Source organism: Elephantulus edwardii, unplaced genomic scaffold, assembly GCF_000299155.1.
Source record: "Elephantulus edwardii isolate Elephantulus edwardi_28Jun2011 unplaced genomic scaffold, EleEdw1.0 scaffold00002, whole genome shotgun sequence".
Classification (NCBI taxonomy): domain Eukaryota; kingdom Metazoa; phylum Chordata; class Mammalia; order Macroscelidea; family Macroscelididae; genus Elephantulus; species Elephantulus edwardii.
The window spans coordinates 27,552,587-27,571,255 of record NW_006399752.1 but is presented as its reverse complement, the minus strand read 5'-3'; the positions used below and the strand labels follow the sequence as shown (position 1 = coordinate 27,571,255).

General features: G+C 41.8%; 2 protein-coding genes across 2 annotated transcripts in view; one reads left to right on the top strand and one right to left on the bottom strand.

Annotated features, from left to right (window-relative positions):
- Positions 1-18,669, top strand: part of TDRD9 (tudor domain containing 9) — a 161,919-nt gene that overhangs the window by 18,623 nt on the left and 124,627 nt on the right. The gene's annotated exons all lie outside the window — the stretch shown is intronic.
- RD3L (retinal degeneration 3-like) lies at positions 15,423-16,346 on the bottom strand. Its single transcript, XM_006879045.1, has 2 exons — positions 16,048-16,346; positions 15,423-15,717 (listed from the first exon to the last, which is right to left on the bottom strand). Exons 1-2 carry the CDS (start codon positions 16,344-16,346, stop codon positions 15,423-15,425), a joined length of 594 nt encoding a protein of 197 aa, XP_006879107.1.

The window sequence follows — 18,669 nt, the reverse complement described above, 5'->3', positions numbered from 1 at the left end:
ATTTTCAATCTTTATTTATTTATTTTTATATTTTTTTACGTTTAGGTTGTTTATTTTTCATTTCAATGAACATCTACAGAGATTTTGGGATTCCATTATGAGTGGCACTATGCAGTATTTGTCCTTTGGTGATTGAGATATTTTACTCAGCATAATATTCTTCAGGGTCACCCGTTTTGAATAATTATTTCATGAGTTCCTTGTTTTTCAATGCAGCATAGTATTCCATTGTGTGACTATACCACACAGCTTCTCTATCCATTTGTTTGTTGATGGACAGTTGGGTTGTTTACAGCTCTTTGCTATTGTGAACAAAGCCGTGATAAACTAGCATGTGCATATATCTGCTCGAGTGTGAGTTATGGTCTCTTTGGGGTATATTCCCAGTAGTGGAATTGCTGGGTCAAATGGTATTTCTGTTTGCATCTTTTTGAGAAAGCGCCACACCACCTTCCACAGTAGTTGCACCATTTTACACTTCCACCAACAGTGAATAAGGGTTCTTCCTTGTTATTTTGATTTCTGTTAATTATTCTATATGTCTCTGTGTCTTCTCTCCTGTTAGTGGTATTTTTTTTATTTTATTTTTTATTATTATTATTTTGTGTGTCTGTGTACCATCAAATCAGATCTGACTGGTACAGGAGGAGATTGTCCCTCCTTTCCCGGCAGAGCATCTGGTGGATTCGAACCATGCACCTCTGGGATTGCAGTGCAGCTTCTTGCCACTAGGCCACCAGAGCTCCCCTCCGTTAGTGGTATTTTATTAATTATATATCACCTTTCCCTTTACACATCTTGTTATTTATTTATTCATTTTTCATTCCCTTCTCCCTTTTCATCTTGGATAACCATCCAAGAGTGATTTCTATCTGTGTGTAAACCTTCCCTTTTATAATAGGGGTCTTAGGTAGTATTTGCCTTTTTCGTCTTTTGTGCCTAACGTTTCCCTCAACATGTCTCCCAGACTCATCTATGTTATACAGAAGTGTTTTGGGAATTCTTTATATTACAGTGTTGCATAATATCCCCTCATGTGAATGTACCATAGTTTGTTCATTGATGGATGCTTGGATTATTTGCATCTCTTTGTTACTGTAAGCAATTCTAGAGTTAACATGGGTGTGCGTATATCAGTACATGTTGCAACTCTTATTTCTTTATGATATATACCTAGTATTGAGATTGCTAAATATTTCTGTTTTCAATTTTCTTAGGAATTACAGAAATGCTTTCCAGTGTATATACCATTTTTAAAATTAATTTTAATGAAAATTTATAGAGACTTAGGGTTTCCAGTCATTCATTGTTGCACTTTTCTCCCTGCCCACTCCCCTTCCCCCCAATTCATTCTTCTTAAGAAGAAAAACTAATTGTTCTGCAGCCCTTCCTCCTAAGTCCATTCTACTATGCAGCCTTCACTCTGGACTTCTGTAATGACAAGAATACCCATTCATATAGCCCTTTTAAACAGTTCTCTCCCTCCTCTGTTTCAGTGCAGTATACATCATTCCCTCCTCTCCTTTTCTGTCTTCCCTCAACCCTGATGTCAGTCCGTTTTACAACAGTGGCCCTATGCAATATTTGTCCTTTTGTGATGTGAGATACTTCACTCAGCATAATGTCCTCCAGGGTCATCCATTTTGCATAATATTTCATGAGTTCCTTGTTTTTCAATGCAGCATAGTATTCCATTGTGTGAATATACCAGAGCTTCTGTATCCATTCATTTGTTGATGGGAACTTGGGTTGTTTCCAGCTCTTTGCTATTGCAAACAAAGCCACAATAAACATGAGTGTGCATATATCTGCTTGGGTTGCGGTTATGATTTCTTTAAGGTATATTCCCAGTAGTGGGATTGGTGGGTCAAATGGTATTTCCATTTGCAACTTTTTTAAGAAAGCGCCATACAGCCTTCCATAGTGGTTGCACCAGTTTACACTCTCACCAGCAGTGAATAAGGGTTCCAGTTTCTCCACAACCTCGCCAGCATTTGATGTTTGCTGTCCTGTTAAATTTTGCTATTCTTACTGGGGTGAGATGATATCTCGTAGTTGTTTTTATTTGCATCTCTCTTAAGAGCTAGGGATTTTGAACATTTCTTCATGTGCATGTTGGTTATCTGAATGTCTTCTTTGTTGAAGTGTCTGTTCATGTCCTGTGCCCATTTTTCAATTGGGTTATTTACTTTTGTTGTGGTGTATATATACCATTTTACATTCCCACCAGTGTATTGTTTACCAGTCCACAACATTTACAGCATTAGTTGGTTGTTCTCTTATTAAATTTGTTGTTCTTCCTGGGGTGAGAGGATACACCTTGTTTGATTTGCATTTCTCTAATATCTAATAACATAGGTCCTTGATGAGTCTTCCTCCAGTCCTTATACCACATTCCCCAGAGCCCAACCTCCCGAATGATCTGTTCTGCATTTAGATAGAAAAGGTATGGAGACAGGACATATCCCTGTCACACTGCTTTCCTGATTTTGAACCATGCACTATTTCTTCTTCCTGTTCTGATAACTGCTTCCTGGTCTGAGTATAGGTTTTGTATGAACACAGTCAAATGCTCTGGGATTCCTGTTCTCAAGGTCAGCCACAGTTTCTTGTGATCCACGCAGTCATATGTCTTTGCAGTGTCAGTGAAACAGATATTCCTGTGGTCCTCTCTGCTTTCTGCCTTTTCAGTCTACATACAGAACAGATCATTCAGGAGTCTGGGCTTTATAAGGAGCAGTGTGGCATAAGGGTTGGAGGATGACTCATCAGCAGCCTACATTATGACTATAACACAGCCTTGCATTGGGAAAATCTGTTGCAAGATTTTAAAGGACCATGATGTCAGCTTAATGACTGAGATGTGCTTCATCCAAGCTGTGTACTTTGAGCTGCTTCCTGTGCATCTGAAAGGTGGACAGTAACTGAGAATGACAGAAGAGTAGGTGCTTTGGATTGTGTGTTGGTGAAGAGTATCGAATATCTTCTGGGCTGTTAAAAGAGCACAGCAGTCTTGAAGGACGTGCTCCCAGAGTGCTCTTTAGAGGAAGGATGGTCTCACTTACTTTGGGCATATTTTCAGGAGAATCAGTCCTTGTGGGAGACATCATGCTGGGAAATACTGAGGGTCCTCGAAAGAGAGGAAGACCCTCAGTGAGATTGATATTATAATGACTACCACAATGGCCTTGAAGAGGACAGATTATGAGACTGGTGCGGGATATGGCAGAATTCAGATTCGTTGTTTACAGGGTCACTGTTAAGTCAGAGTTGACTTGAGGACACCTAACGACTACAACAATAACTCTGTGTGTGTGTGTGTGCGCGCGCACGCATACACACACGGAAATATAAAGTTGTTATGTACCATCATAGTGACCCTGTGTACAACAGCTATGAACCCTGCTCTATCCTCTTGCAACCTTATTGTCTCTGACATAACTACCTCCATTACCCCAGTTACTAAATCAGTCCATCTCATCGAGTGTCCTCCTCTCCTGTGCTGTGTCCCTTCAGCAGTTGTCATTGCAGCATCTCCAAAGTATGTCAGACAGAGCTTCAGAATCCTTGCCTCGAATGAGCAGCCTGGTTTCTTCCTCTCTAGGATGAACCTGTTTGTTCTTTTAGCAGTCCATGGTATACTCAGTACTCTTCTCCAGCACCACAGCTCAAAGGCATAAGTTCTCCTATCTATGTATAGAGAATTTCTCAAATAATTTGCTCACTGTACAGATTGAATAGGTATGAAGAAATAATACAACCTTGACTTACTCCCTTTTCCCCTTTTTACTTTTAAACCATCTAGTGTTCCCTTTGTATTAACCCAGTGACTGGAGTAAAATGGGAGTGTGTCGGAGATGGTGAGGTTGGCTCAGGATAGAGCAGGGTTCAGAGGTGTTGTACATAAGGTCACTATGAGTCACAGGCGACTTGGCACATAGCAGTAATAACAACAGTGTTCCCTTGCTCTGTTTGCACAGTAACTTCCTGGTCTAGGTGTAGGTTTTACATGAGCACAATTAAGTGCTCTAGGATTCCCAATCTTCTCAATATTAGCCATAACTTGTATTATTACCCATACAGTCAAATTGCCTTTGCATAGTCAACAAAGCATAATTAGTATTCTTTACTTTCAGCCAGGATCCATTTGACATCAGCAGTGATATCCCTGGTGCCATGGCCTCTTCTAAATCCTGCTTGACTTTCTGGCAGTTCCTTATCTATGTACAGTTCTGGCCGTTTTTGAATGATTTTCAGTGTTTTGCTTACAGGTGATCGGTTTTTCCCCCCTTGCATGTGATCTTAATGATAATGTTCGATAGTTTCCGTATTGGTGATTCCAGTTGGATCATCTTTCTTGGGGATGGGAACAAGTGTGGATCTCTTCCAATCTAATTCCGGGAAAGCTGGCCTCCCAAATTTCCTGGCATAGAGTAAGGAGTGCATCCAGGGCTGCATTTGTTAATTGAAACAAGTCAGTTGGCATCCCATCGATTCCTGGGGCCTTTTTTTTGCCAGTGCCTTCAAGGCAGCTTCATTTTACTCTTTCATTTCCATTGACTTCCCATATACAACATTTTCAGTGTCAGTAAGTTCTTTTTGATAGAGTGGTTCTGTATATTCCCTCCATCTTTGTGTTTTTTTTAAATTGTTTTATATTGGTTTGCTTACAAAGTTCATACTTTGGACATGTTGCAAGGTGGGGCCGGTACTTGGAGAGAAACTTCACGCTTGGGAGGGTGGAGGAGCAGAGCAAGAGAGGAAGGCCCTTTATGAGATCAATTGATTCAATGACGGGGTTAATGAATGGTAGGTGTTTCAGCGACAATAAGGTTGTTAAAGGATAGAGCAGGGTTTAGGGATGTTGTACATAGGGTAACTATGAGTTGCAGGTGACTCAAAGGCACATAATAACATCATCAACAAAGTTCATATACATTGTGATTCATAGTATCCTTCATTCACATTGTGTTTGATACAATCATTCCCATTCATTATGTTTTAGAAAATCTTCAAACCAGTATGATGATGTTATATGCCTTCGAGTCACTTGTGACTCAAAGAATTCTGTGAGACACTAGTGATTGGAACGTGGAATGTGAGAAGCATGAATGTACAAAAATTGGACATTGTGATGAAAGAAATGGAATGCATACATATTGACATACTAGATGTTGATGAAATGAGATGGACTGGCATGGGAAATTTTTAATCAAATGATCTTATGATCTATGCTGAAGATGAAAAGGTGAGGAAAAATGGGCTTGCTTTAATAGTTAAAAAAGTAATTTCTAGCTCCTTCTTGAAATATAGTGTTGCAAGTGACAGCATAATATCCATAATATACAAGGAAGTCCAGTGAATATCACTATAATTCAAATATATGCACCAACAACTAGACCCAAAGAGGAGGAAATAGAAGATTTAGACAAACTTTTGCAGTCAAATTGATTGAACATGCAATCAGGATGCATTAATAATAATGGGTGACTGGAATGGAAAAGTTGGGAACAGAGAAGAAGAATCAGTAGTTGGAAAGCATGGAGTTGGAAACAGAAATGAAGATGGAAATAGAATGATAGAAATCTGTATATTCAGTGATTTATTCATTGCAAATACTTCTTATGAGACACAAAAACGCACTTTACACAGGTGGATTTCACCTGATGGTATGCATTGGAATCAGATCAATTACATCTGTGGTAAGAATTTGCTGGAAAAACTCAATATGAGCTGTGAAAACCAGGCCAGGTGCTGACTGTTGAACAGACCACCAACTATGCATACACAAGTTCAAGCTGAAGGTGAAGAAAATTTAATCCACTGGAACCAAAATTTGATCTTGAGTCTATCCCACTTGAATTTAAAAACCATCTCAGGAGTAAGTTTGAGGCCTTGAACACTAATGAGCAAATATCAGATGAGCTGTGGGAGGATATCAGTATTATTCAGGAAAAGTGCAAAAAGGTCATTGCAAAGATAGAGGAGGAAGAAAAGACCAAGATATATGTTAGATGAGACTCTGAATATTGGACTAGAGCATCAAGAAGCCAAAGCAAAGAGAAGAAAAGTCAGGGAATTAAGGAGCTGAACAGATTTCAAAGGGAAGCTCAGGAAAACAACGTAAAGTATTATAAATATGCAAACCAATTTTTTTTTTTAAAAAAGAACCTGAAAACCCCAATAAAATTGCTGGATTTTAAAAAAAAAGTTACTTCTCTTTGAACTTTGCCCACCATTATCTAACAGCTCCTCCCCAGAGTTTTTGTAATCCCTTCCCTCCATCTCTTGATACTTTCTGAGGCACTCAGTGTATTACCATGACCCACAGCATCTTTCAGTATTTCAACTCGAGGCTTAAACTTCCTCTTCAGTTCTCTTAGCTTGAGAAATGTAGAGTGAGTTCTTCCCTTTTTATTCCCCAGTTCCAGCTCTCTGCACATTCCATTATAATCCTTTACTGGACTGTATGATGAGAATTGTGGGCATCACGATCAGAGGGAGACTCGTCAATAACCTGCATTATGCAGATGACACAGCCTTGCTGAAAGTGAGAAGGATTTAAGCATTTACTACAGAAGATAAAAAAATACAGCCTTTGATATAGATTGCATCTCAGTGTAAAGAAAACAAGGATTCTTACCGCTGGACTGATAACATCATGAGATATGGAGAAAAGATTGAAACTGTCAACTTCTTTCTTGGATCCACAATTAATACCCTTGGTACCAGCGGTCAGGAAACAAGGAGAGTATTGCACTAGCAGTCTATGGTTAGGGACCTCTCCAAATCATTGAGGAGTAATGATGTCAGTTTGAGGACTAAAGTGCATCTGATTCAGGCCATGGTCTTTCCTGCTGTACATTTGAGAGCTAGACAGTGAATAAGGATTACAGAAAAATGTTTGGACTGCCAAAAGAACAAACAAATAGGTCTTGGAGAGGGTGCAGCCAGAGTGCTCATTAGAGGCAAAGATGAAGAGGCTTCGCCTTCCATACTTTGGGCATGTTGCAAGGAGAGGGTATTCCTTAGAGAGGGACGTGATGCTTGGAAAGGTAGAGGGTTGGTGAAGGGGAGAAAGACCGTCAAGCAGGTGAATCATCACAGTGCTGCAGTGGACTCGTGTGTGTCAGGAGGTGTGAAGATGGGACAGGATAGGATAGAGTTCACATCTGTTTATAGGATCACTATGGGTCATACTCACCTTGACAACATCTGACAACAATAACAACGTGTATGTGCATATTGTTATTGTAGCTGATGTTACCTGGATCTTGGCTGAAAGCAGGGAATACCAGAGGAATGTCTGTGTTTCATTGACTATGCAAAGGCATTTGACTGTGTAGATCATAACAAACTGTGGCTGACTCTGAGAAGAATGGGAATCCCAGAACACTTGATCGTTCTAATGCGAAACTTATACTTGGACCAGGAGGCAGTTGTCAGAACAGAGCAAGGGAACACTGCATGGTTCAAAATTGGGAAGGGTGTACGCCAGGGATGCATCCTATCTCCATACCTTTTCAACCTATACACAGAACAGATTATCCGGGAGGCTGGGCTCTATGAGGAGAAATGTGGGGTCAAGATTGGTGGACGATTTATCAATAATCTGCGTTGTGTGGATGACACAACCCTGCTTGCTGAAACTGAGGAGGACCTGAAGCGCCTGCTGCAGAGTGTCAAGGACTGCAGCCTACAATATGGATTGAGGCTCAATGTCAAGAAGACAAAGATTCTCACCACTGGACCAATTGGCAGCATCAGGATGGATGATGAAGAGACTGAGATTGTACACAGCTTTAGTTTGCTTGGCTCCATAGTCAACAGTCTTGGCACCAGCAGCCAGGAAATTAAAAGGTGCATTGCCATGGGAAAGTCTGCTGTTAGGGACCTCTCCAAAGTGCTGAAGAGCAATGGTATCTCTTTGGAGACTAAGGTGCATCTGATGCAGGCCATGGTCTTCGCAATCACCTGTTATGCATCAGAGAGTTGGACAATGACCAAGGAGGATAGAAGGAGAATTGATGCCTTTGAGCTGTGGTGTTGGAGAAGAGTATTGAGAATACCATGGATTGCTAGGAAAACAAACAGATTTGTCCTGGAAAGGGTTAAACCGGGTGGCTCCTTGGAGGCAAGGATTCTGAGGCTCCGTCTAACATACTTTGGACATGTTGTGAGGAGAAAGCGGTCCTTAGAGAGGGACATCATGCTTGGGAGGGTGGAGGGACAGCACAGGAGAGGAAGGCCCTCTATGAGGTGGATTGATTCAGTGACTGGGATAATCGGGATGGGAGTGTCAGAGACAGTGCGATTAGCACAGGACAGAGCGGAGTTTAGGGCTGTTGTACATAGGGTCGCTATGAGTCGCAGGCGACTCGACGGCACATAACAACAACAGCATGTGCATATCTATCTATCTATCTCAGTCATGTCCAGCTCAGGAACTCTCCATCAGGTCTCTGAGCCTTTGAATCTTTATAGGAGGAAACAGTTTATCTTTTCTGTAGATTCAAACTGCTTACTCTTTGCTTAGCAGCTTGACATGTTGCATACTCTGCCATCAAGCCATTCCTTCATACATATGCATGTAGGAATGCAATGAGTATGTATAAAATACATAAGAGTTTTAGGAGTATTAACCTCTTATCATATGTATGGTTCCCATTATCTCTTTACTTTCTTGTTAATGTCTCTTGATGCACAAAAGTTTTTCCTTTTGATAAGGTTGAGCTCATCTTTTTCTTCTGTTGCCCCAACTTGTAGTGTCCTTACTGGAGGAAACTGATTGAGAGGGATATGAGAGAAGAGGTCAGAGGGTTACAGGACCCCACTGATTCCTTGAAGGAGGAGGAGTGTCATTTGAAGAGGCTTTTGAGTTTGTGCAGAGGTGAAACATTCTGATACTTCTGCCTTTAATAGGATCAGTGTTGTGTTCAGTGAACTCTTACAGAGGGGCAGGTTTTGATACCATCCAAGCCAGAAATGATGGTGGATTAGACCAGAGTGATAGCAGTGGAGGTGAGCAGCGGTGTGGGATCTGCGATGTGTTTTAAAAGTAGAGGCAAGTGCTTTGTTGATAGACCAGACAGAGGGCCCGGGGTGGGGGAGCGGGGAAGCCATCCAGGATGACACCAGTGTTTCTGGCCTTAGTAGTGGGCAGGTATTGATATCAGCTGAGAAAGCAGGGAGTCAATTCTCAGAGCGTCCCTTCAGGACAAAGCAGGGCTGTCCTGGAGCATGTCTGAGGTTAGAAATCATTGTGGAAGTAGACTGTCACAGCTTCCCCATGGGTCAGATGACAGAATTGTACTGGTAACCTTTGAGTTGACAGCCCCAGTCTTGGTCCACTGTGTCACAGACACTCCCGTTACTTTAGAGGAATACCTTTTCTGTGGTGGCAGTTGAAAATACACAGCAGAACCGGTTTCTCATGTGTACCTCGGGGACTTGCAGACATTCTTCAAGTTGTACAGCCATCCTCTCTTGTGAATTGATCTTCCCCCAACAACATAAACTTGCCGCTAAACTTCTGCTCTAGCCTTTTGAATTGCTGTGTCACTTGGATCCTATACAGATAACTCTTTCAAGAGCTCTGTGTGCAAGGCGGAAGGAATACCAGGTATTTGTTAACTTTGAAATGCCTATTGTTGTTGTTGTAGTTAGGTGCCATCAAGTTGAGTATGGCTTATAGTGACCTTCTGAACAAAAGATCTGAACCCTGTTCTGTCCTGTGCCATCCTCACATTTCTTGACACAAGAGTCCATTGCAGCAGTCACAGTGTCAGTCTATCTGGTTGAGGGGCCTCCTCTCCTTCCCTGACCCTCCACTCTTCCCAGCTGCATGTCCTTCTCCAAGGGTTAGCACCTCCTAGTAACATGGCTAAAGTTATAGTAATGTAACTTGAGCGTATAGTAATATGCTAAAGAGCAGCGAGTTAAGTTTAAAGCTCAAGGTGTGCCGGACACAGGTCTTTTCAGTTGCCTTGTATGCCTGTGAAAGTCAAGCATTAAGCAAGGAGTAGCAAAGAAGAGTTGATGCCTTTGAATTGTGTTTGCAAAGGGTATTGAATATCCTATGGAGTGTCAAAAGAACAAACACATTTGTCTTGGATGTTGTGCATGCAGGCTGCTCCTTAGAGGCAAAGATGGTGAAACGTTGTCTCACATACTTTGGACTTGTCAAGAGATTCCAGGCCTTGGAAAAAAGACATCATGCTTGGAAAAGTAGAGGGTCTGAGGAGGAGAGGACGACTCCCAAGGAGGTGAATGAACACACTGACAATGGCTGTGCACTTGAGCGTGAGGACATTGTGAGGATGGTACAGGATCGGGCAAGGCTTAGGTCCATGGTCACAGAGTCGACCAGATGATACCAAATGACAGTACTGTTAAGCCGTACATCATATATATGGCTGTGCATATGTTGGGAGATTGAATTAGGTATGGAGAAAGGATCCAGCATTTCTTCATACCTGTTCAGTCTATGTGCTGAGCAAAGTAGTCGAGAAACTGGACCTGAAGAAGAATGGCATTGGGATCAGAGAAGACTCAACAGTAACCTGCTTTATGCTTTGCTTGCTTGCTTGGTGAAAGTGAGAACTTGAAGCATTTGCTGCAAAAAGAAGAATACAGCTTTCAATATGGATTACATCTCAACATCAAGAAGCCAAATAGCCTCACCACTTGACCTATAGACAGCATCATGATAGATGGAGAAAATATTGAAACTGTCAGCATTTTTCATCACATTTCGATACACAGTCAGCACCCTTGGTACCAGTGATCAGGAGGATATATACTGGGAAAGTCTGAAATCAGGGACCTTCAAATTATTGTGGAGCAATGATACCAGTTTGAGGAGTAAGGTGCTCCTGATTCAAGCATGATCTTTTCAGTTACTTGCTGTCCATCTGAGAGCTGGACATTAAGGATGACAGAAGAAGAATGCCTTTGAGCTGAAATTGGAGAAGAGTACTGAAAAGCCCATGGACGGCCAAAAGAGCAAACTATTATGTCTAGGGAAAAGTGCATCCAGAGTGCTCCTTGGAGGCATGGGTGATAAAGCTTTGTCTCACATACTCGGAGCATTTTGCTAGGAGAGGCTATTCCTTAGAGACAGATATCATTTTGGAAAGGGGGAGGGACGGTGAAAGAGAGGAAGAGTCTCAACCAGATGGATTGACACAATGACTGCAGCAGTGAGTATAGTAAGTCAGATTATGAGGTTGGCGCAGGACAGGACAGGGTTTGGATCTGTTGTCTGTAGGGTTGTTATGGATTGTACTTGGCTGGACAACACCTAACAGCAGCAACAGCATGTAGAAAATAGTTTCTTCTTTGGGATGTATAACTACCCCATGATTTTGAACTGCTGAGTATTTCGTAAAATTGGAGATAATTTATGTTCATAATTTTAAACAAAGATCTGAAAATTCTTTCAATTAATGTGTGGCATAAATTATTTCCAGAGTAAAATGTTGTTTACAGTGTCACCACCCTAGACCATCCCACCATCATCTCTTGCCTGGACTGTTGGGTTTTTTAAAAATTTTATATTCGTTTGCTTACAAAAGCTCATGTACATTATGCTTCCCTCTATTCTGCATTCACATTGTGTCTCACACAATCATTCCCATGCATTGTGTTTTATAAAATTAATCACCACTGGAACTTGCCCATCATTACCCTGTCTTTTCAGGTCCCTGCTGGGTCCTTCCCACTTCCTTCACAGTCTCCCTCTACCCATCAAATTAGGCAACCCTGTGGTTTCACCCCTACCCATACTCATCGCTCTGCTCCCACCCCTTCCCCTTTTCAGTCCCCATACGTGTTTTACTAGTTATCCTTATATTTTTACAATAATGGTCTTTTCCATTAGAAATGGTGGCAAGGTGTGACGTGAGGCTTTTTGCATCTGTGCAGGCCACGGTTACAGTTCCTGCTGTCCTTGCCAGTGCTTGAAGGACAAGCTGACTCCTAACTGCTCTGAGGCAAACCTTGCTGGCGATATGGATTTGGTGCTGAACTAGAACCAGAGCCTGGACTGACCGAGGAATCGTGCCTTGGAACTTGGGCTCAAACCTGGACTTAGGTTGGGTGATAGTCTTTGCGTCCTCCACTCTCCAGCTTCCTTCCCTAATAAACCCCATGGCTGTAAGTCTGTGAGTCAGCAGTGAATAAATGAACAAACCTTTTGCTGCTGGTGAGGATCTGGAGGTGCCATGGGGCTGGGCTGCAGCTTTCTCTGCATTCTTCTCAGGGGTGGTGAGGGGCTGTGCTGTGCTCACTCCCTCTGCTGCCCTTTCAGAGAGAGCTCACGGCCCTGTGACCCCCATTTTCTGCTCCCTCCTCAGACTGGAGCCCTGGTCAGATGGCTTCTCCTTAGAGAAAGCTTGGGCTACTGCCTTAACTGAAGAAGTCCTCTCTCTCGTCCTTCTGCATCTCGTCTGCCTCCAGCTTTTTTTCTTTCCACTGTGCCTATCACATGCTAAGGAGTGCTTGTGATTCTCTGCCTCTTCTTTCTCCCAGTCCCAAAGGAACTCAAATGATCCTGACACTTCTGGCTTGTGGGACTAGGTGAATAGATAGTGTCGCCATTTACCCAAACAGAAAACCTAATTGAAAGAGTGTTAAAGACTTAAACTTTTAGGTGTACATAAGTGGATGCTGATTTGACTATGTATTGGCTCTGTTCTCAAATGTTCCTTATCCTTTCAAAATACAAATAAGCTTCTATGACACTAGTTTTGAACATGTTGATTGTAAGTTGCCTGTGGACATCTGAGAGGTAACAAGCATTTCAGCTCTGGGGTACATTGCATTGGATGTGGTATAGGGTTTGACAGACTGAATATGAACCCCACCTCTGCCAGTGACTTAAGGAAGCCATTGGGTGTATCTGAGGATGTTTGCTCATTTGTACAATGGAAGTAATATCACCTGCTTTAGAAGGTGAGAATTAAATGTTGGAGGTTTGGGTGTTTTTAAAAAACATATAGTACTTTGCATGGGACTTGGCATATGACAAAATGACTTCAGTATTAGTAAGTGGGTTGGATTGGTTGGTCAGAAGCTTAACTTTTAAGACCCTACTATGTGCTGGGGAGCTCTGGTGGTGCTCTGCCAACCTGAAGACATGTGATTTAGCTCCACCAGCCATTCTCCAGGAGAAAGATGAGCAATACCTATCATACTGCCTCTGAAAAGCTGGAGGGTCAGCCCCGACTCATGGTACATGATGTGACTGTGTGCCAGGTACTATGCAGAATGCTTTCACGTGGCTTGGTTCATGCTTTCTCACTAGTGGCTGAAATCTTAGTTACCTGGCCAACATGCTTTCTCTCATAGCCCTGAGGGTTTCCCAGGCGTCCTCAGACCTCTGCACCTTCTTTTACATTAGACATTCTGAAGCTTCGTCTGACATACTTTGGGCATGTTGCCAGGAGGGACTGGTCCTTGGAGAGGGACATCATGTTTGGCAGAGTGGAGGAGCCATGAAGGAGAGGAAGACCTTCGGTGAGATGGATCAATTCTGTGAGTGGAATGGTGGGAGTAAGTGTGTTTGAGATGGCTAGGTTGGCACAGGATAGAACAGTGTTTAAAGCTTTTGTACATAGGGTCGCTGTGAGTCACAAACGATTCAATGGCACATAACAACAACAACATCAACAATCCAGTGTATAAAAACATGGATCTACCAATGTTTAGAAAGTTTCTTGTGTTACTCTTTTATTTGTAGATTTTCTTCAGCTATAGTTTTAAATTCCGTAGAGCAGTACTCTCGCAGAAAATACGGGTTATTTCCAGAAGCAGCAAAGCAGAGCGTGGTGTGTTCTCTAATCTTCTCCAAAGTCATCTTGGAATTAAGGTTAATAAACATCATTGGAAGTCATTAAGAGGGTCAGGACCTCATATTTCTCTTAGACTAGGGATATAACTGAGGGCTTGCAGGGATAGTTAAAAGGATTTTAAAATGAATTTTAATAATAAAAATACTTTTCCTGCCTTAACATGGAAGCTGACCCTCACTTGAATGCTGTACACTCATTTCTTTTGTATAGTGTCAGGGAGCTTGGAGGGAGAATGAGATGTGGGGCTTCTTGATGGGCTGAGTTTTCCATTTACCTCCTGAGTTACCCATTCTATTGTGGACATTATATACAGACTCTTCAGGTTTAAACAATGTTTTAAGTAGTTTGAGATACAGATAATATCAACACTGTGGCAATGTTCCTAAAATGAAATATTTGTTGCTTTCTTTGTTCATTGTACAGGGAACAGTTTTTTTTTTATTATTGGACACATTTATTTTTCCACAAATAGTTTCTATACTTAGATAATTGCAACATAAAAATTGGCCAAAAGGAAAGACGAGCTGAAGGTGTCTTTATGTAGGCCTGCTTCGTTGTTAGCTTGTCTTAGGAAGTCCTGGTCGTGTGGACCCTGTACCTTCATGTACGTGGTTGGGAGTTAATACCAAACAGAGCAACACAAGGTGACTTGAACTGGGATCCAGGAAATAAGGAGGCAAACATTACCTTTTGGTGCATTCATTTTGTTCCAGTTTTGAATATTTTTTCTTTTTAGCAAAAAGAAAACCGGAAGTCTTTGTGATGTTACAGACATTAAATTCTTTGACCTTATCTGTAAAAGTAGTTAAGATGCTAGTACTTTATAAATGAATGGTTTGCTTGCTTCCTGGCCTCTGGAGATCCCGTGTTTACAGGTTACAGAGGACATGTTTTAAGTCCGTTTTGGATGCAGTCACTTAGAGTTGCTCCTGCTACGTATGGTTAAAGCAGCCCATTTCTTTCCCCAAATGAAAGAGAAAACTGTTTTTTATGGATTATTTAATGTTATATGAAATTTAAATACTGATTAAAAGTATGTGATTGACAATCAGCCAGAACTTTGTTTTCAGACTGCATGTCATTCCCTCCATCAGAGTCCCTCTTGCTCCGCCCTCCGAGTCCAGGGGGACAGGTCTGGGGGTGACAGGAATGGCAGAGTGACTCTTCATTTAGACGTCACATTGGAAAGATGAGATTCACACTAATTTATATTTTTTTATTTCATAACTTCATTTTTGGATAAAAGTCAGGATTTAATATATAAGTTTAACACAATTTGTCAAATTCCATTCTAAGTAAAACTAATGTGTTTGAGGTATAAGAAAATACTTCAAACACTTTTTTCAAAATATTTAAGAAACATTTTCATTAAAAGCATATTACTCAAGGAAAACATGTTCAGAGTGGTTAAAAAAAGGAAGACTGTTTAAAACATATGCTAGATACACCCCCAGGAATTTTAACATCAGCCTTGCAATAAGGAGAACATGAAGTCAGGGAACCTTTTATTCCTCCTGTTGAAAGTTCTGATACTGAATTTGCCATTGAAAATGTCTCTGGTTAGAATACTTAACTGGATGGGTGGTAATAGGGTAGGTTCCATATCCTGTGTGAAAACGTGGGAAACCTGTTGTGTGTGGTTTTGTCTACGTAACTGGAAATGGTGGGTATCTCTTCTTTTTCTGAGCCCTTGAGCCCTGCCCCTCGGCCGGCAGGATGGACAGCATCTTCAGTCAGCCTCGACCCCTCTGGGCCTTCTCGCTCATCTTTGTCACTGCCACTCAGGAAGTCTTTCAGAACTTGCTTGAAGATGTAGACTATTTCCCATGGCAGGACATCATTTTCTGCCAAGAGTTCTCGGAATCTAGAGGGAAGGTAGCAATGAGTCCTCCGTTCAGAACACTTCTTTTGTCATCTCTCTTTTCTTACAGTGTCCAGCTTAAACCTTTTAGAATAGTCACCCACCCTTTGCTCTGTAGGTACACTGTTTTAAAATTATGTTTCTAGTAATAAGATTTTTTTTTAAAAAATCTTAGCTAATAAATATCAACAAATCTTTTTGACCAAACTATCCTTGAGAACTCTGGTTGGTGAGCATTTGATGCAGAGAGTTTACAGGACAGAATACTTGTGTCTACAAGGGACTTAGGTCTGACAGTATAGATCTTACAACAAAAGAATAGAGGGTCTTTACCTGCTGAGAATAGTTCCAGTTTGGCAAGGTTGAACTTGTGAGCAAAGAACTTCAAGTTGTCTTTGTTCAGGAGCCGGGATAGTCATATGGGAATTCTGGTAGTTTCTCAGCCAGTTATAATCCACACCTGTTTTTTTCACTTTTTGTTCGTTTTCAATCTCTTGTATTAATCTTTCACGCTCTTTCAGATGCCATTTTAATTCTCGAAGTAGAGTCTTTGTCACTACATCTGAGCCAGGGCAGTGTGTGGGCTTGTAGGAATCATTTTTTGGCCATTTCATCCAGCCAAAAAGTGGCATTATTAGCTATGGAAATAATCTCATTTGTTTATTTGCTTAAAATACTATAATTCTAAGGAGCAAATAATTGATTTCTTTACAATAAAATTTCCAGAAAATTTTATGACATTTTCCCTTGTTAGGTGTGCAGATCAGAATAAATCAGATTAGAGCATGGATTAAAGTAGTTTCATTTGTAACTAGGTCAGTGCCAAAAAACAAGCAAGCTTCAAAAAATATTTTTATGTGGCTAAGCAGAAAGTGAACATAGGATTGCAGAGATAATCTACAGTTGAACAGTTTCTGAAAATAACTCATTCACACCTGCTATTAAAAGTTGTTAGGCTTTAACATTTGGTGCTGGGAGGTGCTATCTGAAAACACACCTTGTCTTTACACTTGGTTCAGAAAGCCTTAAAGTGTACGTACCTGTTAAGTCAGTGGGATGGAGCCGATGTGCTGTGGCTGATCCTGGACGTGGCTGGGCAGCTGTGCTTCACGCGGGCATGTCCTATTCTCCAGTGTCCCCTCGGAACGAAGAGCCTCCTTATTTACCCACTGAAACTGTATTTGAAATAAATAACTTTCTATGTTAGGAATGAGCTTGTGGTGTCTTCGCTTGGAGAGAATGCTCATTAATTCATCTTGTAAGTAGCTAGAAGAAATGACAAAAATAACTTACCATTCAGTCGTCACAAATTATATAATGGTGTACCTTTTGAATGTAGTTCAGTCAGATTGAAGAAGGTGCCGGCAGCTATCCATGCTGCTCCTAAGTGCATCTGGCCTCATCTTTGGTGATGAGCTGCGACACGATCGTCTGGAGCGTCCAGATGCGCTCCCGGCTAAAGTTAAGACTGTCGCCTGATGTGCTGCTCTGCCGTGCATAGCTGTAGGTCACAGCTCAGTGCTGTATTTTTATGCCTGTAGCACTCTAAAAATAACCAGGCTGCTTTGACTCTTCAGCTGTAACTCTCAGGCCACGTAGAAGCCAGGTCACTATCCCCTCTAATGAAACAGGGAAAATAGAGCAGACTTGACTTTGTGCAAAGAGACATCTGAGAAAGTCCGTTGTCATTGCACAGACTAGGAAAAGACTGCGGGGCCAGTCCCCCTGCACTCGCTTTCCTTCTTACGCTCAGTAGTACGTCAGTGTGTCTCTTTAAGCAGTTGAAATGCTAGAGAGGAGTGTTAACAGTTAGGTAAATTTAAAATCTCTCTGAAGACCCTAGTAGTGAGGCACTAAGAGGTTTATAGTCAGGAAAAATCAAGATCAAGGACATCTAAAGTTTAAAACCATGGACTTTGTTTTAGAAAATAATTTGGGCATTTTCTTTTAAAACTGAAGGTGGAGCCCTCCTGTGAGCTTTGGGAGAACATGGCTGTGGAATGACCTTCATTTTCGGTCCTGCTTGTCCCCTGTGAAGGTGGGCAGAGTATAAATGGCTGTCTGTACTCCTGATCTTTGTTCAGTGGTGATGAGCGGCCTGATCTTTATCACAGTGTGGCCTTCACTGCAGTGTGTACAGTCCTGAGTCAGTCCTCAGTGAGACGTGGGCTTGTACCCGATTTGTGTGAAGAGGCCACCTGCCACATCTCATTAGCATCACTGAGTAGGGTTTCATGTTGCATTGTGTATGGTACCAGGAGGACAGGGCTCAAGTTTATCATGACGGAAATGTCTTGCTCCTTTTCCTAATGACTTGAAAACCAGCCTTGCCACTTTCTTTACATAAGTTCCTTGTTGATTTGATTTACCTTTTCCATTCTGAAGCAGAAGTGTTTTTAGAGTGTGGCTCCAGTGTATCCCATCCAGCAGGCCTCCATGCAGGTCTCTGTGGTAGGTCCAGGGTGTGGAGTCCAGCAGGCCTCTGTGCAGGAGATCTGTGCATCCTGCCCCTCCCGCCCTTTCCTGAGTGCCCCAGGCCTGGTGGCCAGGTTCTTGCTGTGTTAGTATCTTATTCTTCCGCTGTAGTTGGTAGAGGGGTTCTGAGTCACTTGTTTTCTTCTCAGTTTAACGGCATTGAAATGATCTTTTCAGGAGTCCACTCCTTTATCAGCTTACTTTTGTCTTTTGTCTAAATGACTACTTTGACACCCCAACCACCCCCAGTCCCTTTAAACTCGGCTTTATTCTTTTTCTACTGAACTCCTAGGTAGGCTGGGTGTGTTCTTGGTTCAATTCTTGCTGCTGGCCCTCGTCTTTTTGAGTGAGAGTCTGCTTGGCCCCTTCTGGTATTGCTTTCCCTCAGTGGATACTTGTTGACTGTTGGTATGGACAGGGCACTGTTAGCAGGTCTGGGGACACAGCAGAGAACCGGATAGAGTTTCTGCCCTCAAGAAC

Excerpts from the sequence above, each read along its gene's own strand:
- RD3L (XM_006879045.1), bottom strand. The coding sequence starts at position 16,346 with ATGCCACTTTTTGGCTGGATGAAATGGCCAAAAAATGATTCCTACAAG. Across the intron at positions 15,718-16,047 it reads ACTGGAACTATTCTCAGCAG|ATTCCGAGAACTCTTGGCAG; the intron begins GTAAAGACCCTC and ends CCTTCCCTCTAG.